At 43.5% G+C, this 26,173-nt stretch overlaps 2 protein-coding genes across 3 annotated transcripts; one reads left to right on the top strand and one right to left on the bottom strand.

Moving 5' to 3' along the window:
- Nucleotides 1–185: 185 nt before the first annotated feature.
- Nucleotides 186–24,832, bottom strand: LOC110492757 (sodium/potassium-transporting ATPase subunit beta-1-interacting protein 3). 2 transcript variants are annotated; one of them, XM_090203056.1, is made up of 7 exons: nucleotides 24,580–24,832; nucleotides 5,860–5,997; nucleotides 5,257–5,337; nucleotides 4,885–5,082; nucleotides 4,507–4,567; nucleotides 3,898–3,967; nucleotides 186–3,712 (listed from the first exon to the last, which is right to left on the bottom strand). In XM_090203056.1, exons 2-6 carry the CDS (start codon nucleotides 5,995–5,997, stop codon nucleotides 3,912–3,914), a joined length of 534 nt encoding a protein of 177 aa, XP_090059182.1. In that variant the 5' UTR covers nucleotides 24,580–24,832; the 3' UTR covers nucleotides 186–3,712; nucleotides 3,898–3,911. The 2 variants fall into 2 exon arrangements, with proteins under 2 accessions (XP_090059182.1, XP_021422904.1); XM_021567229.3 differs by lacking the exon at nucleotides 24,580–24,832 and adding an exon at nucleotides 6,951–7,290.
- Nucleotides 8,010–23,596, top strand: LOC110492755 (uncharacterized). Its single transcript, XM_021567228.3, has 7 exons — nucleotides 8,010–8,347; nucleotides 18,529–18,751; nucleotides 18,839–18,896; nucleotides 19,020–19,098; nucleotides 19,259–19,818; nucleotides 20,776–20,913; nucleotides 21,159–23,596. Exons 2-7 carry the CDS (start codon nucleotides 18,618–18,620, stop codon nucleotides 21,714–21,716), a joined length of 1,527 nt encoding a protein of 508 aa, XP_021422903.3. The 5' UTR covers nucleotides 8,010–8,347; nucleotides 18,529–18,617; the 3' UTR covers nucleotides 21,717–23,596.
- Nucleotides 24,833–26,173: the final 1,341 nt, after the last annotated feature.

The raw sequence follows: 26,173 nt of genomic DNA on the forward strand, positions 1-26,173 counted from the left end.
TAGGCTCCAAGTAGACCTACAGCCCTGCAATCATTTTATAATATTCAGATTTGATGGACTGGACTCTTGAGTTGGGACTTGAATAATAGCCAGTGATACTCAATGGTTAACATGCAATTTTAAAAAATCAATAGTAAGGCAAGTAAATGAGGAATATGAGTCAAAAACATATCTGCACACATTGGTTAACAGAAAAGCACAGTTTATTCAAACAAAATTCACTTAAAGATACAGCCAGGGTCTTTTTTCCATCAGTGGCACGCAAATTTGAACAAAATTCAGAGGTAGGCCTAAAAAATTACAAGATGCTTTTTTACATGACAACCACTGACTTTAGCTAATTTCTATCACAATATTGAAGATTGTTAATAAAATGTCTTTATTTTCCTCTGCTATCTGGAATTTAATGTATGAACTGCACACACACGCACACACACAGGCACACTCATACCTTCACATAGGTCCAAATCCTAACTATAAATCTGTATACATAACTTTGATAATTTGCACATGACTCAAATTTTCATGCAAACTTTCCATTAACATTAATGTAGGACACACAATTATAGGGTTTGGTCCATTTTCAACCGTATGTGTAAATGCATATTTTTACAGAGTGACAGTACTGTATGTCATCAAACATATAGATTCAATGGTTGTAAAGATGGGGAGAGGTCTGGCCATAATAAAGAGATGCTCTGCTTTTCTGACACCAGACTCCAAAAAGCAAGTTCTGCAGGCTCTAGTTTTGTCTAATCTTGATTATTGTTCAGTCGTGTGGTCCAGTGCTGCAAGGAAAGACATAGTTAACCTGCAGCTGGCTCAAAACAGAGCAGCACGTTTTGCTCTTGATTGTAATCAGAGGGCTAATATAAATAAACTCAGCAAAAAAAGAAACTGCCCTTTTTCAGGACCCTGTCTTTCAAAGATAATTCCAAATAAATCCAAATAACTTCACAGATCTTCATTGTAAAGGGTTTAAACACTGTTTCCCATGCTTGTTCAATGAACAATAAACAATTAATGAACATGCACCTGTGGAACGGTCGTTAAATCACTAACAGCTTACAGACGGTAGGCAAATAAGGTCCCAGTTATGATAACTTAGGACACTAAAGAGGCCTTTCTACTGACTCTGAAAAACACCAAAAGAAAGATGCGGAACGCACAATCGCTCCATCAGTGCTCAGACTGTCCGCAATAGGCTGAGAGAGGCTGGACTGAGGGCTTGTAGGCCTATTGTAAGGCAGGTCATCACCAGACATCACCGGCAACAACGTCGCTTATGGGCACAAACCCACCATCCTGGACCAGACAGGACTGGCAAAAAGTGCTCTTCACTGACGAGTCACGGTTTTGTCTCACCAGGGGTGATGGTCGGATTTGCGTTTATCGTCGAAGGAATGAGCGTTACACCGAGGCCTGTACTCTGCAGCGGGATCGATTTGGAGGTGGAGGGTCCGCCATGGTCTGGGGTGGTGTGTCACAGCAGCATCGGACTGAGCTTGTTGTCATTGCAGGCAATTTCAACGCTGAGTGTTACAGGGAAGACATCCTCCTCCCTCATGTGGTACCCTTCCTGCAGGCTCATCCTGACATGACCGTCCAGAATGACAATGCCACCAGCTAAACTGCTCGTTCTGTGTGTGATTTCCTGCAAGACAGGAATGTCAGTGTTCTGCCATGGCCAGCGAAGAGCCCTGATCGCAATCCCATTGAGCAAGTCTGGGACCTGTTGGATCGGAGGGTAAGGGCTAGGACCATTCCCCTCAGAAGTCCGGGAACTTGCAGGTGCCTTGGTGGAAGAGTGGGGTAACATCTCACAGAAAGAACTGGCAAATTGGGTGCAGTCCACGAGGAGGAGATGCACTGCAGTACTTAGTGCAGTTGGTGGCCACACCAGATACGGTCTGTTAGTTTTGATTTTGACCCCTCATTTGTTCAGGGACACATTATTCCATTTATGTTAGTCACATGTCTGTGGAACTTGTTCAGTTTATGTCTCAGTTGTTGAATCTTGTTATGTTCATACAAATATTTACACATGTTAAGTTTGCAGAAAATAAACGCAGTTGACAGTGAGAGGACGTTTCTTTTTTAGCTGAGTTTACTATGTATGCCAGTCTCTCTTGGCTACGAGTTGAGGAGAGACTGACTGACTCTTCTTTTTATAAGAAACAATGTGTTGAAAATCCCAAATTGTTACACATAGCTCTGACACACACACTTATGCCACCAGGGTTCTTTTCACAGTCCCCAAATCCAGAACAAATTCAAGAAAGTGTACAGTATTATACAGACTCCTAATTGCATGGAACTTCCTTCAGCTGTGCTTTTGCCTACTCCATTGCCTGATTGGTGCATAGTAAATCCCCTACTCTGATGCTCTGCTAGGTGTGGCGCTAAGGACGCTCGACACTGCACTAGTGTAACACGCCAGTAGTTTTTGGTGCTGGTGGAAGGAACAATTCATAAATGTTTAGTAGCCTATATGTGCACAGGACCAAGAACATTTTTGGGCTCATTGATATTTTCTCAAAAACAAATATTTGTTAATTCTATCCACCCAAATTGTTCACTTTCAAGCAACCCTCACCTGGGGTCATACACAAACATTGCATAGGCCCACAGGACCTAAAATAACTGGTTCCTATATTGTGGACCATGGAAGTACTAAAAAGACAAGTCCAACTCATATTGAAGTCTATAACCAAACAGGAAAACACGGGCACAGAAAAACCCACGCATGCCATTGTGCACGTGTTTGGGTGGAGCTGAAGGACAGCGCCAGTCAATAGGCCAGGTTGGAATCGTGGTGATGATTTGTCAGCACTTTTGTCAAACGGCAGTTCTATGACTGTGACAAAGTAAAACACATCATAATAATTATTTGTTTTCATCCAATAATGTGATAACACAGCCTGATCAACCAAATTATGACCCATCCTTGGTGATTTCAAAGCATCAGGCTACCACTCATATTGCTAAAATAAACAGCAAACCTGGTTTCAAAAAACAGATAAAGCAACACCTCTCGGCGCAACGCCTCTCCCCTATTTGACTTAGATAGTTGGTGTATATGCATTGATATGTAGGTTACGTGTGCATTTATGCAAAATGTATGTAGTTCTGTCTTTGAGCTCTTCTTGTCTATTGATGTTCTGTATTATGTCATTCTGCATTATGTTTCATGTTTTGTGTGGACCCCAGGAAGAGTAGCTGCTGCTTTTACAACAGCTAATGGGGATCCTAATAAAATTCCAAATACCAAAAATACAACACATACCATTCCCTGTACACTGATACATGTTATGTCAGAAGTATCAGTAGTTTTCTGATTGTACCTGTACTGACCTACTGTATAGCCCGCAGGGTGCCACTCTGTTGTTTCTCCTCTCTTGCCAACTACTTATGGAATTGTCATGCCAAACAGCTTGACAATGAAAATGGAGTAGGCAAAAGCACAAACTGACCTGGGACCAGGCTAGTATTGACCATAACTGCACTGAACTGTTGGTGTAGGCTAGTATGCATTAAGAGTGCCCGGGAGGCTGAGGAATTATGTTTTTGTGCAGTGTGGGAATGTCTTCTGTTTCAGTGACTGGAGATGTGATTTCACTCTTCCAAAGTAGGTATTTCACTCACTCGTTCCTCTTCTGCCCTCCTTGCTTGTCAGTCATTTTCAACCCACTTGCAAGCCTTTACTTATAGTCTGTAAATCAAGACATGATGGTAAAGAAACTGCACAGTCTCAGACAGAAACATACGGAATACATGTTGCAATATAAAATAAGTGCACGCACGCACACACACACACACACACACACACACACACACACACACACACGGGCTGAATATGTATGACTTTGTTCCCCCTGAGAAAGTAATGGTACTTACAGCCCAATTGTACACTATAAATACAGCGGCGATGTTTTAGATGGGTAATGGACCCCACCAATGAAATTAACTGAAAAAGAAAACACAATTATATGAATAAATATCAAATAATTCAATACTAATTTCATACTCTTAAATAAAAGGGTCTAAATGATTAAAAGAAGTGAAACATAAAAATAAAAAAGGAAAAAAGAGGCCTTGACAGTAGGGCAGTGATGATACCAGTATCGCAAAAATGTTGTGGCAAAAATGAAAACATGAAGCAGACCTAACTCTTTAGTCCTTTAAAAACCTGCTGTATGTAAAATAGTGTGTGCTATAGCTTGGGAAATAAATTAATGTGACTCTGGATGACAACATAATTATGTTTCTTTCCAACATTATGGCGTTTTTTTCTAAAGATGTTAAATCTGATCCGTGTTTTGTTTCCTTGCCACCATACTAACAAGTATCGCGATACTGGTATTGTCCCGGCCCTACTTGACAGTATTACATGTGGCTGTGACCTTATGCCTTTCTATCTGTTCTAGTACGTGTTAAATTGTGTATGCGTTTTTCTTTGTAAAGTGTGTTGTGACCATGTATAAAATGCACTTTAAATTCACATACAGCTGTCCTCCTCCTCAGTGAAGGTGCTGACCATATAGCAGGCATAGACGAATCCCAAGAGCTGTAGGCACAAACACAGAGACCACCAATTCAACATTCAAATCAAATCACATTTTATTTGTCACATGCGCCAAATACAACAGGTGTAGACTTTACTGTGAAATGCTTACTTACATTTTGTGTGTGTGAGCATATGTAGTGTTTGTGTGGGTGTGCGTGTGCGTGTGTGTATTGGAGTGTCAGTGTAAGTATGTGTGAGTGTGTGTGTAACATGTAACATTACATTCCAATGAATAACACCACATGGGTACATTCTGAATTTATTTAATTGTGTGTTTGTGTGTGAGAGAGAGAGAGAGAGAGAGAGAGAGTACTCACAGAGATTAGGAGTTGTATGATACAATGTAGGACCTCTATGTATTGGTATTCCAGCCAGCATCCCAGAGCATAGATGAGTTCTGGGCTCTCCAGACTCTGCCACCTAGTGGCAGGAAGGTCCCTGTCATCACAGCCTGGCCCGTTGTCTTTCCACCATGAAAGGTGTGAGGATACACCCAGGGATAGCAGGTCGCTCTCCTGCAGTGACACAGCATATGGGTTGTTCATGTTCATACTAGCATGGTTATGTATTTATGGTATGTTATTGTTTGGGAATAGAAAAACTGTTTGATCCAGTGCCAAAATAATACACAATTGAAGACGAAGCAAATATATTAGTTGATAGCAGGTCTGAATATTAGTGACCAATACCTTGGAAAGGCCTCCCAGGTCCAAATAGAAACAGCACACAAAGACATTCCAGGCCACCCACAGTAATGTCCACAGCAGGTACTAAGGCATGAAACAAAATATTTGATGACCATTTTAGACACATAATGTCTATCTATTTGTATGGAGGCAAACCTCTATACATGACAGAATTGTAACCATGGCCAATGCTTTTCCACAGTAGTTATACAAATGACTTTGCCTTCAGCACGTACAGTTCCATTCTTCTATGAAGAATAGACACATTTCATGCAATTATCCACGTTGATTTTCAAGGTGTAATTTAAGTAAGTAAATACAGTACACTGCATTTAAACTTGCCTATGTAATAACCATTTAATTACACAACTTTCTCTATGCTTAATATAACGTGGGATCAATATTTATATTTGCAGCACATAAACATTCTTACATCACAGGTGATCCCTTACAGCTATTGTAGATTGGATTATGGATCAACAGTAATATTTCAGTGAGGACTGAACATTTATTTTCTTTATCGTAGACAAAACACACAACATTATCCATTGTAGGATAGCCTGGGGCAGATTAACACAAAAGTAGTGTGGCCTAGATGTGACTTACTAGAACAACGTAGCGTGGCCTGTACTGGATGGTTCCAAAGAGGCTGAGGATAACCATGATTATTTGCAGGAAGTTGACCATGATGGGAGCCCACTGGTAACCAAGGAAGTCAAAAGCCTGCCTCTCCAATGCTGTCATCTGGGATGTGAAAGGGAGAGAGTAGGAGGGGCAGAAAGAGATGGTGGGTTAAGAATCTCTATGACGTGCATTATGCATGAGGAAGCATCTTATCAAGTCATCCACTCACTGCTTCCAGACTCTCCAGAAATTCTCATCTAAACAGTTGGTTCTGAATTGATGGATGGTGGTGTTAAACGGTCATCTCTCCTACAAAGCATTCACTAGACTCATTTTTCCCCATGCTGACTGCTCCCTCTGGGTTGTCAAGGTAACTGAGTCACTGGGACAATGCATGTTTCAGGGAGAGGGGCAGAGCAGGGATATGAATTCTGTCCTCTGAGTCGCCTTCTCAATCACTCAAAATGGGGGGTAGGGTTGGAAGAAAGAGCGGGACAAAGTGGGACTAAGGTTCAGGCAGAGTGGGGGTTGACTCCCTTTCCCCTTAGGCAACTCATGCAAGCAAGATAAACATGCATATTTTTGTATTCTAAAAGCACACAATCAATTATTTTATTTTCAGTGTTGACTCATGGCTTGTAGTTATGGTGAGCAAGAATACAAAAATCTTAATTAAAAAATGTATGTTAGAGAGAAATATTAATTTATGTTTGATTGACGTTGTATTTGATGTGAAATATTTATATTATTATAATACACTTAAATTTGTTTTTCTCAGCACACAAATATATATGGCCTATTATTACATAGTTTTACTTCAAATATGTTTAATTCAATTTAGTTGGATATGGAAATGGAAAGACTGACTGGTGTGTCGTGGGAACTGTAATTTACACGTTTATCTCAAACGCGCAAAATTGGCCTACTTTGTTTTGTCTTTACAAAAACAATTTCAACAACATCAGCCAGCAGAAGTGGCAGTAATCACTGAAGGAAGTAAACCAAGGCTATGGTAGCAGGTGTGTTTTGAAAGTCTGTATAGAGATAGTATCATCGCAGAAGAATGATCTCACCACTTGGAGAGTGCAGAGGAAGATCAGCATACATCGTCCTGAACAGCAACCCATTCTCTCTTATCTGCATAAATGGCTTCCAAATAGGCGAATCGAAACAGCAAAGCAACTTTTTATAAATTCATAGGGGGCAAGTTGAATAGTCCTTCCCATATCCAAACAAGCTCTCCGGTCCGGGGACGTGTCGTGGTTTGCAGCGGTGGAACAAAACGAACTGAGAAGGAAAAACACTTAAGGTTGTTACAACGAGGGGGAGGGTAGGGGGCATAGTAATTCCCCTACTCGGATGCTCTGCTAGGTGTGGCGCTAGGGACGCTCGACGCTGCACTAGTGCACCAACTAGTGTAACACTCCAGTAGTTTTTGGTGCTGGTGGAAGGGACAATGCATAAACGTTTAGTAGCCTATCTGTGCAGAGGACCAAGAACATTTTTGGTCTCAGTGATATTTTCTCAAAAACAAATATTTGTCCATTCTTTCCACCCAAATTGTCCACTTTCAAGCAACTTTCACCTGGGGTCATGCACAAACATAGCATAGGACCTAACATAACTGATTCCTATACTGTGGACCATGGAAGTACTAAAAAGACAAGACCAACCCATATTGAAGTCTATAACCCAAACATGAAAACGCGGGCACAGAAAAACCCGCGCACGCCATTGTGCACGTGTTTGGGTGGAGCTGAAGGACAGCGCCAGTCAATAGGCCAGGTTGGAATCGTGGTGATGATTTGTCAGCACTTTTGTCAAACGGCAGTTCTATGACTATGACAAAGTAAAACACATCATTATAATTATTTGTTTTCATCCAGTGATGTGATAACACAGCCTGATCAACCAAATTATGACCCATCCTTGGTGATTTCAAAGCATCAGGCTACCACTTAACACATTATTATTACACATGGTCATCTATTTCACCCCAGACGTCCACATCTGTGTGATGGTTTAGATTGAAATGTTATTCCAATCTCCACGCACTCCCATTCAAAGCACTTCTCCATCTTTCCGAGAGATGACGCTAGAAGCAAATCACAAATTCATAATTGGGGTTCTCCAGTTCCCCTGTCACATGGCTCTACCACGGAGCTGAGGCATAGTGTAGAGATGGAGGGGGCTTGAAAAACTGTGGAGGAACATCTGACGGTTCGATACAACACAGGGGATACAGAGGAAAATAGTTAATCTGTCTGCTTGCTTTGCTTTTTGCGGAGGTGTCCAAAAATGCCAAATGCAATGGTGCATTAGGGTCATGTTTTCTCACACATGAGGCTCCAGTTATCGCTTTAATTGATTATGCTAGCGGGGAGTGGATGGTCTGAGTGGACGCAGAAATTGAAGGAACAGACCAAAGTGGACGCTGCGCGCCGTCGCGCCTCCCGAATCTCTGAGCTGAGTGAGTATGAGATCAGCTCCTGGCGCAATGCTCTGCCTAGAGCATGTCTCTCTTTTCCAGCATGTGGGATTTTCATATATCCCCATAATTGTATTATAGATTTTTTGATGACATAAATTTGATTAGCTTATTAATATTTTTCAATTTGATAATTGATTGGTAAACTAAATGCATTTCTCCTCGCGATTTTTTTCCTTTGTGTTCACAGGCTCCGTTACCTTTATTTCCAATGGGTCATGCATTTAATAGAGCAGACACGTGTGCAACAGCCACAATGTTACTTCATTGCCTGGCTTTTGTGATTAGACGTCTAATTAACCGATTCGTCAGAGAACCTTAATGTAATTGCATGCGGGCATTATGGAAACGTTATGTATAGGCTAGACTACGTTTACATCGCATGCTTAGTATTCGAGAGGCTTCTTTGAATCATAAAGATAATTCATATTAGACCAATATTTGTGTTTGATAAGAGATCACCAAGCTTGGTCAGTGAATGAGAACACGCACACATGACAATCACTACATCGATTCTCATGTGTGCGTGTGTCTCTGAACCTTTTTGGTGATTCTCTCATATGCCTTGGCACTGCCAAATTCACCTCGCGTGTTCACACCCAGTCTCTCTGTCATGGCTAGAGTCATGTTGTGCCAGCTATGCCTGCTCCGTGTTTGGTCTCTAACCTGTTGTCTCCGGAATCACTGCAGTTTGAGCTGTCGGGGTTCTCTATGAGATGTTAAAACCCATTCAACCTATGAGAGAGTCGCGGTGTGCAGTGCAGGCAAGGGCGCAAATCGTTAGGCTCACATACCAGGCTACTCGACTGATGCATAATGAAGAGGTTGAATAGGAAACATTGTGTGTAGCCTACTTGTGGAGAAGACGAAATGCATTTGAGTTTGCTACAGGGTAAAATGTATCAAAGGAGAAGGTGGTTTGGGATTTGCTTTTGTCAGCAGCAAAGGGTGCAGACAAATTAATCTCAGTTGGAGCTCAGAGCCAGGGAGAGAAGAACCACAGGGCCAGTGTATGAGCCAGCTCCCTGTAGTAGCCTAAGCCTTTATAGATCTATTTAGCATTCAGTGCACACTTAAATGCATGGATGAATACATGCTACTGAGAATCCTCTCACAGACAATATTCTCCCTCACTCAAGGCTAAAATGGTTAATGTTATTGCAAGCAAGCATCTGACCTCATTCACATCATCATCATGTCTCCTTTACCCCCCCCCCTCTCTCCCTCTCTCTCTCTCTCTCACACGCACACACACACACACACACACACACACACACACACACACACACACACACACACACACACACACACACACACACACACACACACACACACACACAGATTGAATTGTGGCTCAATGTGCTCATGGTGTATGTCTGTCTGTGTGTGTGTGTGTGTGTCTGTATGTGTGTGGCTGGAATGACTCACAGATAAAAGGTGGGGCTGCTCTCCACATCATCTCCCAATTGATTGATCAGGATTTAAGTGCTATGCTTGCTGTGGCCAGGGTGAGTTCAGGACATAGAGAGAATAGAGACAATGTATCTGTTTGCATGTGTGTGTGTGTGTGTGTGTGTGTGTGTGTGTGTGTGTGTGTGTGTGTGTGTGTGTGTGTGTGTGTGTGTGTGTGTGTGTGTGTGTCAGGGTTGTGCTCAATTCAGAATTGTGGAATGAGTTGGAATTCAAGTTGAATTGGCCACACCCCACAGGATGTAGAATTTGAATTTCAGCTTGAGTGACATGACATAGAATTCAATTCAGTGCAATTCAAAGAAATTCCACTCAGCAATAGAACATGAGAGTTTCATTGAATCTGACAGGTCACACTTCCAGATAATAAAGAATATATAACTGTTCTCTAGAAACAATGTTCATATACTATTTTAAACATAGCGCTTACAATAGCCAATTATATTTCCACCAACCATTTCATTTATTTGGCTTCTTTTTGAAGTCCTCATGGTCAACTTGAGGGTTTAACTAATGCTTTCTGTGAAATGTAGTATTTATTTTTGCCATATTGAACCAAATTTAAAGGCCCACACCAGTAGAAATCGACTTTTTCGAGATGAGAAACGAAGGCCAAATATTACCCATGATGTTGCACAATGATTTAAGTCAATAAGTCATCGTTTTAGTCAAAGTATGATATATTTTGGCTTGAATTGACAAATCCAAACTGCCCACTTCGTTCAAATCCGTGTGAATGCGGTCTTTTCCCATGCCATACAAATGATTTTTAGCCTACGTTTCGTTTCAGTGCTGGATTTTATTTGAATGTTACCACCCACCAGCATGGCGTTGTTTATTAATTACAAACAGCTGCAAAGTTATTCCTCTTCGTGACTGAGATGAGTCAAACAGCCATGTGTCCACTTGGCCGCCTGAGCCATGGAGCAAATTAACCAGACATTTTACCAGAAAATGATCATATCCATTGGATAATTTGTAAATGTTCACTTTTTTTTGAGCTAGTCTGTATTATTCTTTTTTATATATGACCATTTTATAAATGGTCAAATATATAATTGCGTGATTTGATAGCCTTTGAAAACCTGCTCCCACTGGCGCCCCCAAGATGAATGGTTTTGACCACTAAACTTTTGCTTAACTACACACTGCACTGCTTTGATTGGTGTAACTGTCACAATCATCGTTGGAAGCATACTCGGACCAAAGCGCAGCGTGATCTGGATTCCACATGTTTATTTGAGTGAAACGCACAAAAACAATAAAGAATGAACGAAATGTGACATAAATGAAGTGCTCACAGGCAACAACACAAAAACAAGATCCCACAAACACAGTAGGGAAATGGCTGCCTAAATATGATCCCCAATCAGAGACAACGCTAAACAGCTGCCTCTGATGGGGAACCATACCAGCCAACGTAGAAATAAACACACTAGATCACCCACCCTAGTCACACCCCGACCTAACCAAAATAGAGAATAAAAAGGCTTTCTATGGTCAAGGCGTGACAGTAATGTTAGCTAGAAACCACAAGTGTCTATCCAAATAATGAAAGGGCACTCGCAAAAGAAAATTCAAGGAACATGTCATTTGTGGCGTGCATGATCATGAGCAAAGTCATTGTAGCCTATCATTTCATTTCCCCTGTGAGAACTATGAGCACGATTTGACTTGGCTTTGTTGTACCGCAGCTGAAGCCTGCCAGCAGCCTGCCTACCAAAGGTTGCACCGTGTCCATTACAATGTAGAAAAACGCATATCAGCTATCTTTCAATAGTTATCCATAATTTCTGGAGCTTCATCACAGTTCCTTCTAACTGTTTCTATGGTGGATTTGCCTGCCACAATTCATGGAAAATGCCATAACTTTGGAGACAACAATAGATTGCGAAGTCAAAGATAGGCCAGTGGTTTCCATCTGTGGCAAAGTTTTCCCTAAATTAGTGCTTGTGACAAGTCCAGTTTTAGAAGCCCTAGTCAGCTGACAAATCTTTTGAATGCGGTGTAGTTAAAAAAAAACACACAGCAACAACAGATAACATTAGCTAGCTAGATAAAGTTAGCATGCTAGTTAGCTACACTGACGGCTGACAGTGCCCTCATTTTTGATCAACACGTGGAAATTCCCACACCTGTTACGTCCGTCGTTAGAAGAATGAGACCAAAGCGCAGCGTGGAAAGTGTACATGATTTTTAATACTGAACTCTGACAAAACTACAAAATACAAAACCGAACGTAAAGTTCTGCAGGGCTAGACAGCAACTATGCAAAAACAAGATCCCACAATCAAAGGTGGGAAAAAAGGCTGCCTAAGTATGATCCCCAATCAGAGACAACGATAAACAGCTGCCTCTGATTGGGAACCATACTAGGCCAACAAAGAAATAGAAACATAGATTTGCCCACCCAAGTCACAAATAGAGAATAAACAAGGCTCTCTAAGGTCAGGGCGTGACAGTACCCCTCCCAAAGGTGAGGACTCCGGCCGCAAACCTGAACCTATAGGGGAGGGTCCGGGTGGGCATCTTATCTCGGTGGAGGCTCCGGTGCGGGACGCAGACCCCGCTCCGCTTGAGGCTCCCCCAACTTTGGTGGCACCTCTTTTCATGCCATTCTGCTGTGGGGAAACCAGTCCAAATCTCTCCGTGTCCTCATTGACTCTGGGGCCGATGAGAGCTTTTTGGATGCCACACTGGCTTCCGAGCTGAACTTCCCCACTCAACCCCTCTCCATTCCCATGGATGGTAGAGCGCTAGACGGCACTCTATAGGTCGGGTCACCCATTACACCACTCCCATCAACCTACGTGTGTCAGGGAATCACAGCGAGACCATTCAATTCCTGCTCATCAAGTCTCCCCAGATTCCCATGGTTTTGGGATTCTTCTGGCTCCAGCGACACGATCCCCTCATCAACTGGTCTATGGGTGCTATCATGGGCTGGAGTCCGTTCTGCCACCCCCATTGTCTGAAGTCGGCGCAACCTGCCTCTGGACGTCTTCCTGGGGGCTCAGAAGTTGCTCCAGACCTCTCCGCCATTCCCGTGGAGTAGCAGGACCTCCGGGAGGTGTTCAGCAGGTCCTGGGCTACTTCCCTTCTGCCGCACCGTCCCTATGACTGCGGAATTGACCTTCTCCCTAGCACCAGCCGCCCCGGGGACGTCTGTACTCTCTATCGGGACCAGAGACCAAGGCTATGGAGACCTACATCGGGGACTTCCTAGCAGCAGGATTTATCCGTCCCTCTTCCTCTCCCACTGGCACAGGGTTCTTCTTCGTGGAGATAAAGGACAAGACCTTGTGCCCGTGCATTGACTACCAGGAACTCAATGCCATTACTGTGAAGAACCGTTATCTACTACCACTTATTTCCTCTGTCTTCGAGCCACCAGTGGGCCACTGTTTTCTCCAAGTTGGATCTACGAAATGCCTACCACCTGGTGCGGATACGAGAGGGGGACGAGTGGAAGACCGCCTTCAACACGGCCAGCGGCCACTACGAATAACTGGTCATGACGTTTGGCCACACCAACGCCCCTGCTGTGTTCCTGGCTCTGGTGAATGATGTTCTCCGTGACATGTTGAACCGGTTCGTCTTCGTCTACATTGATGACATCCTTGTCTTCTCCCACTCCCCCCAAGAACACGTGCTCCACGTCAGACATGTTCTCCAGAACCTTCTGGAGAACCAGCTGTTTGTTAAGGTGGAAAGTGCAAGTTCCATTGCTCCACCATTCCCTTTCTGGGCTACATCATCTCTGCTGGGAGTGTCCAGATGGATCCCAGGAAGGTGTAAGCGGGGGTGGATTGGCCCCAGCCTATATCCAGGGTGCAGCTGCAACGCTTCCTGAGGTTTGCCAATTTTTACAGCGCTTTATCCGGGGTTACAGCACCCTGGTCTCCCCCTGTCTGCACTCACCTCTACCAAGGTTCCGTTCACGTGGTCCTCTGCCGCTGACCGAGCATTCCGGGACCTCAAACGCAGCTTCACCACTGTTCCTATCTTGGTTCATCCTGACCCTTCCCGTCAGTTCTTGGTGAAGGCCGATGCTTCGGATGTCGGAGTGGGGGCTGTCCTCTCCCAAGGTTCTGCCCTGGACCTTAAGCTGCATCCCTGTGCCTTCTTCTCCCACCACCTCAACAGCACGTAGAGGAACTATGATGTGGGGAATCGGGAGCTTCTTGCGGTGAAAATGGCGTTGGAGGAATGGAGGCATTGGCTAGAAAAGGCGAACATCCGTTCATTGTGTGGACCGACCACAAAAACATGGAGTATCTCCACACGGCCAAGTGCCTCAACTCCAGACAGGCGAGATGGACCCTGCTGTTTACCTGGTTCAACTTTTCCCTCTCCTACCAGCCCGGGGTCCAAGAACGTCAAGCCGGATGCCATGTCTTGCCGCTATAATTCCACGGTTACCATCCCGGAACCCTTCCCACCTCGTGCCTGGCGACAGCACTCAGCTAGGGTATAGGGAAACAGATGGGGGGGCCCAGATAACCGGATGTTTGTGCCTGACGCAGTCCGGTCCGCGGTTTTGGATTTGGCCCATTCCTCCAGGCTTGCCTGCCACCCGGGTTCCCATCTGACAACGCTTTTGGTGGCTTACTATGGTTTTGGATGTTGCCTTGTTAGTCGCCGCCTGCACTGTCTGTGCACAGAACAAGACTCCTTGGCAAGCTCCGGCTGGTCTGCTTCAACCACTGCCTGTCGCTCATCGTCCCTTGTCCCATATATCCCTGGATTTGGTCATGGGTCTCCCCCCGTCTGAGGGCAACACTGCCATCCTGGCTGTGGTTGACTGGATTTCCCAAGCCACCCACTTCATTCCTCTCCCCAAAGTACCCTCGGCCAAGGAGACGGCCCAGCTTATGGTGCAGCACGTCTTCTGTATCCACAGATTCCCAGTGGACATGGTCTCCGACCGGGGTGCTGAGATCTCGTGCCCGTTCTGGAAGGCGTTCGGGACGCTCATTGAGTTGTCGGCTAGCCTGTACCCTTTTTTACGATTTCCAACCCAGTACCCTTTCCAGACTATACAAATGAAATACACATGCGGATCCCTTCTCCACAAAACAGATGTGCATGTAGATACAGGCTTAAAGACATAATGTAGGCATAAAGAGGTGCATCAACATGCTCTAAAACTTGTCTCTATGGCCTGTCAAGGACCCACACCACATGTCCTGTTCTTAGCTCCCTTATACCCTGACATGCCCAGCCTCCTGTCACCCCAGTAACACACAGACAGGTTGGGCAACACAAGGGGTAGAAGAACAATGAACATTTACAGTTTGAGGTTTAAGCGCATAGTAGATTGCCATAGGATGAGGGGGTTTTCTCTGTGGCTGGGGAGAGGGGCTTTGTTTAGCAGAGGAGCCTCTGGTGGAGGGCCATTTGACTGCTTTGCTCTGCTCGGAGCGCAACGTCCAATTGGTTGGCTTAGAGAAAGCTGCTCCAGGGCCAGAGATTACACTGCAGTGCCGAGGCGTCACTCTGACTATGAGCCAAGGGGTAAGGCAGGGGATAGAGAGAGAGAGAGAGAGAGAGAGAGAGAGAGAGAGAGAGAGAGAGAGAGTAGAGTAGAATATGTTGGGAGGAGGAGGAGGTGGACCGACAGAGACAACAAGGCAGCAGCTCTGGGAACCTGGCTCTGGAAATGTGACAGTCTCCTCTCATCATCAGCTTTTCAGCTTCTTCAAAACACCTGTCACGGAACTCCCACGCACACACTGATGTGCCTGCCTCTCTCTTTCTTCCTCACCCTCCTTTCAGCCTTACTCTGCTCTACTTCCTCTTGCCTTACCCTTGCTCAAAACATCTGTGTTCTGTTCTCAGAACATAGATACACTGTCAGATTTCTGAATGAATAGAATGTCTTTCTGGATCCATTTGGGTATTTCAGAATATTCAGGATATTCTTGTGAGAGTGTTACAAAATATATATTCTGGGTCAACTCTGGGGAGGGAGTTGGAAAGCACTTAAAGACATTTGAATTCTGGTGGGAATTTTTAAATTGTGTAAAGTTAAAGGTTTGTTCACCTCTCCTGTTTATACTTCCCCTGTATTTAACACTTTTATGTCATGCTTTACACACAGTATACAATATATAGGTATGTCCGTTAAGTTGTAAGGTAATACAGATGTGTTATGAAGCATGTTTCCTGCCTCAATGTATTGTACAGTCATTGCCAAAAGATCTGTACAGGTATGTAGTGGTTGGCTCTCTACTGTTGCGAAATGTCATTTATTAATACATTTTATTCATATTTATCAAGCAGGGACTAATTTGCGAGTCAAGAAAGAGCACAGTTTGTGTTTGTGCCCTGTTGAGAGCACTCTGTATCATACTTACGAGAACAGCTGAAGGATGAAACCATATTTTTGGAAGAATCAGAACTTTCTCTCCCATATAATTTACAATGTAAACATGTGCCCTACTAGCACTGTACAGACCACCACAGCCCACTGCAATGGCAAGGCTAAGGCTAATTTATCTGGGCTGCTTCAGCCATTTTGGATACCCACACTGGTATGCTAATGAGCAACAATACTAACCATGTAAGTGCCTACCAAATTGGCACATTGGTCCCATAGCCATTGAATTGATCTGACCATAGACACTCTTTTGGCTAAAACCAAAAAATAATGTGTGTGCATTCCACCAATTATTTACTCCAATTCCCAAGGAGGACATAAGATAAATGCTTTAAAGATATCAACACTTGGCAGAAACATGCATATCTGTTGGTGTTGAAATTCCCTGTGTGGAATATCCATATGTTGCAAATCAGTGCTACATTCTTCACAACCTCATCTATTTCTATAGAGTGAATGATGCAGGCACAAAGGCGCACAGCTCAAAACTACCCCCACCTGCCCAGAACCCCCCCCCCCAAACACACCCCATCCCATTTTCGCTGTACCGGAACAAGATTCAGTGCAGAGCTCTCTGTTTCAGTGTGTAGGAGCCAATTTACTATTATGTCTAACTGAAGAAATGGTTGAGCGATAGGGATGTCAGACAGTCATGGGAGATAAGGGTTTGTTTTTGTGTGCGAGAGATAAAAATATAAGAGGAACCTAATAGGAGTTAATTGAAGAGGGGAAAAGCACCTGTGATACTGGACATACATCACAGTACCTCCTAATTACCTAGCAGCTGGTCTGAACCTGTGTTTGGGGGGAGATGGGGGTAGTAGTGCAGAAAACAATGTTCCTCTGTTAACAAGGACATAAAGAACACATTATACTGTACCTCAGCATGCTGTGTGACCTGAGCATTTAAATGTCAAATGTTTTTCATGCCAGGTTATGGCACTCCATAGTTAGCATAAATATATTCAGAAGCACAGATGTCCAACCATAGCCACATGCAGAGACAAAGTTAAGCGATGTAACCCTTTCCTTCTGTACTAATTGAGACCATCCCGACTCAACTTCAACTGTTAGTCAACAAGAGGCTATGATGAACTCTGGAGAAGTCGTAAAGTTGAAGGTATAGAGAGACTTTAGACTATAGATCAGAGTGAAATGAGTCATATGAATCGTAATGTATAAAGAGCGTGACAGTATATTCACCGATGAATGTATCTGTGAGAAGAGATTTGGGAACCTGTTTCAAAATAGGCTAGCACCTTGGGGATTGCTGGTTCAAAATACTTGGTGTTTTCTTCTGTTGTCATGTAGTTAAATAAGTTTAACGGATTTTGTGAAAATATGCGACTGATTAGTCAGCCAGGACAGTTATATCAGAAACATATTTGCTGTCGCTTTGAGATTTGGAGGGCATCATGAAATAATCCTGATAAGGACTTTTCCTCTTTGTTTCAATCAAACCGTCCACCTTACACTCCTCTTTCACTGAGAGAGGAAAAAGCTTGGAGGACAATATAATCAAAGAAAATATGGTTTCCTCTGTTCTCTATCTTCTCTTTGGTTTCGGAATAAGATAATGATGTGTGCCTCTCTCTGTTCCTCTGTCTGTGTTACAGTATTTTTAGCTTCCATGTGACTCATTGACCCTGTTAATATTTACACTGTTGTGCAGGATTGATTCAAACATGGGGCAAATCATGATAGTTACATGGGGTGAATTACATTACACTTAAACAAACACATATATCAGCATATCTTCAACTGGTTTCTCGCAGGGATGATTGGTACAGCATATGTGTGTGTAGAGGAAAGGTCCCGGCGAGGGTGGTCCCTGAAGACTAAAGATTAAGCGTAGTTTCAAAGATAAAGTCCAGCACACATTTGAATCTGGATATTAATTCCACTGATGTTGATTGTAGTACTATGGGCTCTTTGGACACAACAGGTTAGGTACCTGACGTTTTGTGGATGTGTCAGAAATGCCCCAAATCCTTAACGAGCCAAGGAAGATAAAGATGCCACAGGGTAAATGACAGTCAGTGGATGGGAAAAGAGGACAAAGAAAAGGAGGTCAGAAATGCTGTGGTTGATCTCTTGGTTATTCCTATGTCCTTCTTTTGTTGGTCCTTGGAGCAATGGAATACATGGAGCAATTCAAGCAACTGTTTTTCATGATGTCTTCTCCTTTTTATTTGAATGATATGTTTGCCGAAGTTCCCCATTCCCCCTTACAATTCCATGGGCTTAAATAAGAGCAGCTGATCTGTATGACAAACACACAGTTCTTTCCTCTCCTTCTCCGTCTCTGCAGAGCCCAGGGAGGTTGTGGTGCCTACGTGTGCGGTGTGCATGTGTGTGGTGAGTGTGTGGTTGTGAGAGAGCGAGCGCCAGCGCTCCCACATGGCCTCCATGCAGGACGGGCTGAACTTCACGTCTCCTTCCTACGGCAAGGTCCTGCTGCTGGGCGCTATCGCTGCTGCCTCAGCCTTCGTCGTCACCATCCTCATCGTGGTGCTCTGTGTGGGCTGCCAGAGGTGAGACGAGTTAATGACCATGACCATGTGCACACGCACACAGCTACTTGCGTCTTTATAGTACATGAAATGTTGTGTTTATTATAGGAAGGGAAAGACGCATAATGTCTCCAGTGAAGGTGGGAAGCACAGGCTGATGGACATGGTGAGCAGAGAATCCCTCATATTACCACATTTACCTCAGCTGTGAGCATCATTTTAGGTAAAATATGGATACATTATGCATTCAAGCGATTGAGAAAACTATAATTTGTTTGTGTGTTTTCAGAGTATACTCAAGCAGTCAAGGCTGCGTTCCATCAGCAAGTCGGACGGTGAGATGAACAAGCTAAACTGCAATGGCAAGAGTGAGTAGAACTCTTAGGTATAAGACTATCACAAATGTTGAGCTCCATTTCGAGAAATCTTCACTACATAACAAACAATGAAATTGACACCTTTTACAAAGCCTTCTTTTATTTAGGTGTGAAAGAATGCTAACCTTTCTGGTTTCCATGTGTCCTGCAGAGTCATCCAAAAAGAACCGTCCGGCCAGCATGGACCTCCTGCTGCTGCCCAGCCGCCGGTCCAACTCTGACCTGCGCTCCGGGGGACGGACGCTACCCCAGGTACCCTCTGGTACGGGAGAGGAGCACACCTACTCTGAGGTCGGTCAACGCTCCTCCCCGAAGCGTGGCCCTGATAACAACCTCTACGCCATAGTGGGCAGGGCCGGAGAGACAGACACCCCAGCCCCTCCGGCCGTCCCAGCCAACACCCCTGCCCCCCCTGACCCAGACGGGGATGGGTTGAATGAACTGCTCCCCGAGCCAGATCCCATGCCCCAGGCCATGGCTCCTCCACACCCCCCGGAGACGACTGCAGAGTACGCCTGCGTCCGGAAGCTCCTGAAGGTGGACAAGGCTGTCCCCCAAAAGAGAGATAGTGGGACGGATATGGGGGAGGCACCGGTGCCGCCTCCTCGCCACGCCCCACCTTCACATCCTGCCCCGCTTCCGCCACATCCTCACAGCGTTAAGATGCTCCGGAAAAACGCGGAGGCCTTCAACCTGCCCACCTTCCCCAAGGTTGGTAGAAAAAAGGCTGATAATACAGAATTATACAGATACAGATTTCTGTTCGTTAGGGGAGTCTGAAAGTCAGACCTTGACGAAGGCCATGTGTGCAGAAATGATGATTAATTTCACTGCATTTTCCTGCCTGTTTATACATGTCTCTGTATGTACTTCCAGTTCACTACATGTATTACTCACAGACTGTGTGTGTGTATGTTTGTGTGTTTTGTATAAGATTACGTTTTGTACTTAGCATTCTTCACAGCGCTGCTCTCTCGGGCTCAATGCCATATAGATGACGCAATGCATTGAAACACAGATCATTATCCCTGCAGGAAGACAATGGTGCTGCTTGGCTGTCCTGTCATTCAAACTGCAAGCTGCACCTATCAGTTAAAATCCACAAGATGTGGTACTTTAAGTCAAGTCTCTAATCCTAGTTTTAATATACATAATGTATTCTTGATTTGGTTAGTATCCCCTGTGCTCCAATAATGTAGAGCTGTACAGCTTGCATGAATCAACTGTAATGGTCTAGAATCTAGATGCTTCCTACATTTATGCCTGCAAGGCTGTTTGAGGTGTTGTGAATGAGCATGCATCTTCTTTAGGATCTGTCATGGATGCTGGGTCCGTAGGCAGCCCCTAGAGAGCATTGAATCTTAGTCAATTTCTCCTGATGCCTCTGCAGCTCAAGTAATTCTGTTGAGAGCTAAACATTTCATTGAGATGTTTAGAGTGCCAATGTAATGTAATGCATTTATATGTATGTTTGCACACAAGGAATGACTTGTATTCTCCTTAGCAGAGGAGAGCAAAGGCATTTTAAATAATAAGCCTGTAACTGAACTTTTCATTACACTCTCCCAAGTATTATAAAAAAGCACTATGTTTTGTTTGTTTTATTGCTGTGTTTCATCTCAATCACATGTGATGTGTTGACAAACCCGTTCTCTGATTGGCTGGCAGGAGGCAGTGTTCATGGGTAATGGAGAGCAGTATATATGGAAGCCTCCAGAGGATGATGACATCATCATGCTCCAAAACAAACCCTTAGGCCCTCTAAGTCCTCACAGTGGAGAGAACATTCAGCCATCTACTGCTATGGTGAGTATCAGTGGAGGTTGGTGGGTGGATGTATAGGAGGACGCGCTCATTGTAATGGCTGGAATGGAATTAATGGAACGGAGTCAAACGTGGGTTCCATTCCAACCATTACAATGAGCCCGTCCTCCTATAGCTTCTCCCAACAGCCTCCCCTGGTGAGTATGTTTGTCATTACAAAGTATGTGTTCATTGTGTTTATCAGACTGATTAGTACTGAGGGTTGTCCTGTGCTGTGTGGTTTCCAGGCTGCAGAGATGTACTCCAAACCAGTCAAGAAGAAGAGAACTGTTCCTGGGTCTCCCCCAGCAAACATTGGCTTCCGTACCTTGGGACGCGGTGACCGGGACCGGGACCGAGACGGTGGGTTCAGTGTGGTGGTCAAGCCCCAGAACTGGGCCCCGCAGGAAGGGAAGCCTGTCGGAGGAGCCTCTGCAACTCTGGAGGACCACTGTTACGAGTCCATCGGGACGGGGGAGGAAAGCAACCCTGCCTATGAGCCTATGGAAGGTGGTGGTGGTTGGAAGCGAGTTGGAGGAACCGAACGGCCTCCCAACACCTGCGCCACCCTCAGGCCCAGAAGGAAGAAGTCCCAGCAGCCCTTGCAGCAGCAGCAGCCTCCCCCGCCACCACCCACACAGCAAACCCCCAAGTTACAGCACCTTCCAGCCAAAGCCCTGCTGCTGCCCGGGGAGAACCTGTACGAGAGTATAGGGGACATGAAGCAGGGCGGAACTGCCACTTCCAGCACCACCACCATCTTCACCTTCAACGACGGCATGGAGATGTATGTCACTGGGCTCTAAGGCTGCTCCCTCTGTGACCTCTCACCTCCTTCCTAGCATTTAAAAAGAAGACCACGGTCGAGGAGAGCTGGTTGAGCCCCTCTCATGCTCACTCACATGTTTACATTACAGTCATAACTTCCTGCCTTTCAGAGCCTAGGGCAACAGTGTTGGTCAGTGGTTAATGACCTGGGCTGAAGAGAAAGCCCTTGGCTGGGTCAAACCCCTACCTTGATTCCAAAGGTAGTGATGAGAAATGAGCACAAAACTATTACAGAAAAATCTGTAGGATGGCAGCACTATTTTAACAATGTGCAGAGCACAATTAGAGGGAACATTTGGAAAATTCTTCCCAATTTTTGCAGGTCTAACCATTGAAATATAATTCATTTCTATGGTTAAAACAGTGTTATTGTACTGGCAATCCTGGAGCCCTAGTTTAGGAATGAGCACAACTTTCAGTTTACTCCCTATGTAGCACTTAGTCTGTGTACGGCAGACCTTTCCCCCCAAGTTGGTCGAGGTGTGATTCAGGAAGGAATTAAAAGTATTAAAAGTAAATAAATTAAATATTAATCAAAAGACTTGAAAGCTCAGGGACCAAGAGTCAAATTATGAGAGAATAATTAACTAAATTGCACACATTGTTGTTTTCCCCCCCCCCCCCCCCCCCCCCAAAAAAAAACACAAATAATTTGACCATATTCTCAGATGATAATAGCAGATATTTTTCCCTTTTCATTTGTTACATATCACATGGACTGACAACTGTCTCCAATGCCATCTGTAAATGAAGTGTTTTATTTTTTCTTGCACTTTGCCTGCTTAATGTTGCATGCTAAAAAAACTCAAATCAAGCACTGTCATGTGGTATCTAAGAACGTTTTCTTTTTTGATAATGTTGTTGATTGTTTAGTTATTATGTTGCCTTGTTTCTCTTAGAGAGCAAAATGTCATTCTGATTCAGGATAGCTTTGGTCACTGGAAATCTCTGGTAATTGTTACTGTCAAGTTGGTCACTGCCTTCGTCTTCACCACAGAGAGGATAGGACACTACTATGTGAACTACAGGGGCCATATCTAGTCAAGGGGGCATGCTGGTGGAGTCCACACAAATTGAATAGCTCAAAACTGTGGATCAGCCAAGATACTGCTTCTGCCTCACAGTCCTGATCACTGACGATGGTGATTCCACCATCCTCAACTCTGAACGCATGGCGGAACTGACATCCATCAGCAAACCCTCCAAAGCTGTGTCTCATCACGCCACTGATGAACATTTTGATCTACTCTCGATCCCCAGTGACACCTTAAATATACAGGAAAAAACAACAACAGTGCAAGTGACACTAAATGCCAATGATCCAACGCAGAGATTGTGAAGGAGAGTATAAAAAGTATAACGCAAAACGTCATCTAAACCTGGATACTAAAGAAGAAAACTCCATCTGACCAAATATACCAGCACACAATGTGGTTATTATTATTATTATGTATGTTGACGCAATGTGCGTGTGTGTATGTTACGAAAAGAGAAATAATAATAAATATATAATTGGTGTCAAGAAATCTATCTTTTACTATTTATGTTTGGTTGTGTTTTTGGAATGACTTCTCTGGTGGCAAATTTGCAAAGAAGTAAGTTACAATGTGAAGTTTGGTGTGCTTTTGTTACATTTTTCCAAGCCACTTAAGCTATGATGTGTTCATTGAAAAGCCCAGCTAAGTTTTATGTGGCAGCTACTGTTGTGTGTTTGCTAATCAGACGACGGGGTCTTGTGCCCGAAGCTTGTAATTAAGTGCTAAAAATGAAAAAGATTGTAATGTTTTATATCAAGATTAATATTCATGAAAATGTCGGTCAAGTTTATACTTTTGTAATAAAGTGGCACTTTGAAAAATGTGTTTTCTCTAAGCTTGACTTTTAAAAAATCAAAACATTTACCCTCATATGCCTTTTATTAGATAGGATTACCTTTACCAGAAGGTAATAATTATTTGTCCAACCTTGCCAGCTAACTTCACTAAAACACAGCACAGTCGAAAGCACTCTTTCCATTTGACCCTTTTCCATATGCACTGTTCATGATCTGATAAGATATTATTATTATTATTATTATTATGTCTATTATAACATCATGATCTAAGGAATTAACATGGTCCACACATACCCAGTTGTGAAAAGGGCACGACAGCACCTCTTCCCCCTTAGAAGGCTGAAAAGATGGCATGGGCCCTCAGATTCTCAAAAAGTTCTACAGCCGCACAATTGACAGCATTTTGACGGGCTGCATCACCACTTGGTACCGCAACTGCAAAGCACATGACCGGAAGGCACTACAGAGGGAAGGGAAGTACTGCCAAGTACATCACTGGGGCCAAGCTCCCTGCCTTCTAGGACCTCTATACAAGGCAGTGTCAGAGAAAGGCACAACATTTTTTTTAAAGACTCCAGTCACCCAAGCCATAGACTATTCTCTCGGCTACCTCATGGCAAGCGGTACCAGTGCACCAAGTCTGGAACCAACAGGACCATGAAAAGATTCTACCACCAAACCATAAGACTACTAAACAAGACTGCTAAATCTGCTAATCAAATGGCTACCCAGACTACCTGCATTGACCCTTTGTTGCACCAACTCTCTTGCACTGACTCTATGCACACACACTGGACTCTACCCACACACTCACACATACAGTACTTACACTGACACCCCAACACACACCCACACACATAACATGCGCACACGTGCACACTGACGCCACGCACGCACACACACACTCACACACCCACACTCACCACGTACGCTGCTGCTACTGTCTTAAATATCCTGTTGCCGAGTCACTTTACCCCTACCTTTATGTACATAGCTACCTCACTTACCTCTTACCCCTGCACATCGACTTGGTACTGGTACTCCCTGTTTATAGCCATGTTATCCATGTTACTTTTTACTTGTTATCATTATTCATTATTCACTGTGTATTTATTCCTCGTGTCACTATTCCTTATTTGATATTTTATCTTTAACTCGGTATTGTTGGAAAAGGACCTGTAAGAAAGTATTTCACTTTTAGTCTACACCCGTCGTCTACGAAGCATGTGACAAACACAGTTGGATTTGATCCAAGCATTGACCAAGAAATACTTTCTTACACGGTGGGTGGCCTTTAACCCTCATTGTAGGCCAAATATTTAGCAATATCAAACTGATCCTGAAACCAAAGGCAACTCTGAAAAACACTGGTGATGACTAATGGAAGACAAAGGTTCTGCAATAGTGCTATAGATTTATCACAGGTAAAAATGATTTAATTGGCTATTAAGGCAATGAGAAAGTCAGATTCTTGCAAGTAGATGTATGGGGGGTTGTTTCCTCACATGGTAATCTGCCATTCACTTTATTCCATAATTACACTCTCATGCATTTCCCAGAGATAAATGTTCAAATTTGCCATGTCAAAATATTACACTTGATCTCCATCATAACCTAATGAGCACAACAGTATTATTTTTTCGAAACGGTAAATCATTTCTCGTTGCTTTCACACACAATGCAAATGCTAAGCACATAGTTGAAAAACACAACTCTATAAAAGATGCAAAACTCAGTTGAGTAAATCGTAACAAAACCAAATTCTAACATTTGGTCACAGCTGATACAAATTACTCCCAGGGATGTGAACCTCTTCTGTATGTGAGCAAAACTTGTTTGCACGGTTGTTCAATCAGCAATCAGTCCTTATTCATGCATAAAAAAGGTCACCTCTGAGTTGCTGTTTGCAAGAACGGACCAAGTTAGAGGCCGAGAGCAAAGACAAAGGAGGGGTAGAGGGGTCTGTAAAGGAAGATAGTTCAGCTATCTAAAATAAAGCCTTTGTTTCTGGATATTCATGCTTTTGAGTGGCATTCTATTTTTATTTATTCGTATTTTGTATAAAACAATTTTTTTGTAAAAATGTTTGAGTGACATTCTTTCTGCATTCATCGTCTTTGGTAAAATCATTTTGGGAAAAAAAAGAATACAGCCTATGCTGTGATAATATGCTTTGTTGTCTTTTATAATTATAGTATCAACAAATGGCAGGGTTAACCCTGTTAGACAATATTGATAGTTGTAGATAGTATTTATTGGGCCATTGTGCAACGATTGATTGAAATAACTTTTCATTAGATAAGAGGTTGTATGTTTTGATGGAGGTAGTTGGTTTCGCGTCATGCATTTCATGTTTTGAGAGCCTTATTAATGCATTTTTGCAAATTAAATGTGTCATTTTGGCCAACATGTTTCAGTTTTGGGCTGCGTGGTAATTATTTTGAAAAAGTGAAATCTGTTTAGACAAATGTGCTCAAGCAAGAAACTGTAATCTTTAAATTAATTAAAAAGCTTTTTTGTTTATTATCTTTGAGTGTGTTTATTTATTTTGTGTATCCTTATAACCTCCTACAGTCTATAAATCTCAATGTGTGTGAGTAT

Source organism: Oncorhynchus mykiss, chromosome 16, assembly GCF_057628025.1.
Source record: "Oncorhynchus mykiss isolate SJ-2025 chromosome 16, ASM5762802v1, whole genome shotgun sequence".
NCBI classification, from domain to species: domain Eukaryota; kingdom Metazoa; phylum Chordata; class Actinopteri; order Salmoniformes; family Salmonidae; genus Oncorhynchus; species Oncorhynchus mykiss.

Coding starts and splice junctions, on each gene's coding strand:
- LOC110492757 (XM_021567229.3), bottom strand. CDS start 7,004: ATGGGTTGCTGTTCAGGACGATGTATGCTGATCTTCCTCTGCACTCTC. Junction 5,338..5,859: donor GGCCACGCTACGTTGTTCTA/GTAAGTCACATC, acceptor TTCATGCCTTAG/TACCTGCTGTGGACATTACT. Junction 3,968..4,506: donor CACTGAGGAGGAGGACAGCT/GTATGTGAATTT, acceptor TTTCTTTTTCAG/TTAATTTCATTGGTGGGGTC.
- LOC110492755 (XM_021567228.3), top strand. CDS start 18,618: ATGGCCTCCATGCAGGACGGGCTGAACTTCACGTCTCCTTCCTACGGC. Junction 18,897..19,019: donor AGCACAGGCTGATGGACATG/GTGAGCAGAGAA, acceptor GTGTGTTTTCAG/AGTATACTCAAGCAGTCAAG. Junction 20,914..21,158: donor TTCAGCCATCTACTGCTATG/GTGAGTATCAGT, acceptor TGTGGTTTCCAG/GCTGCAGAGATGTACTCCAA.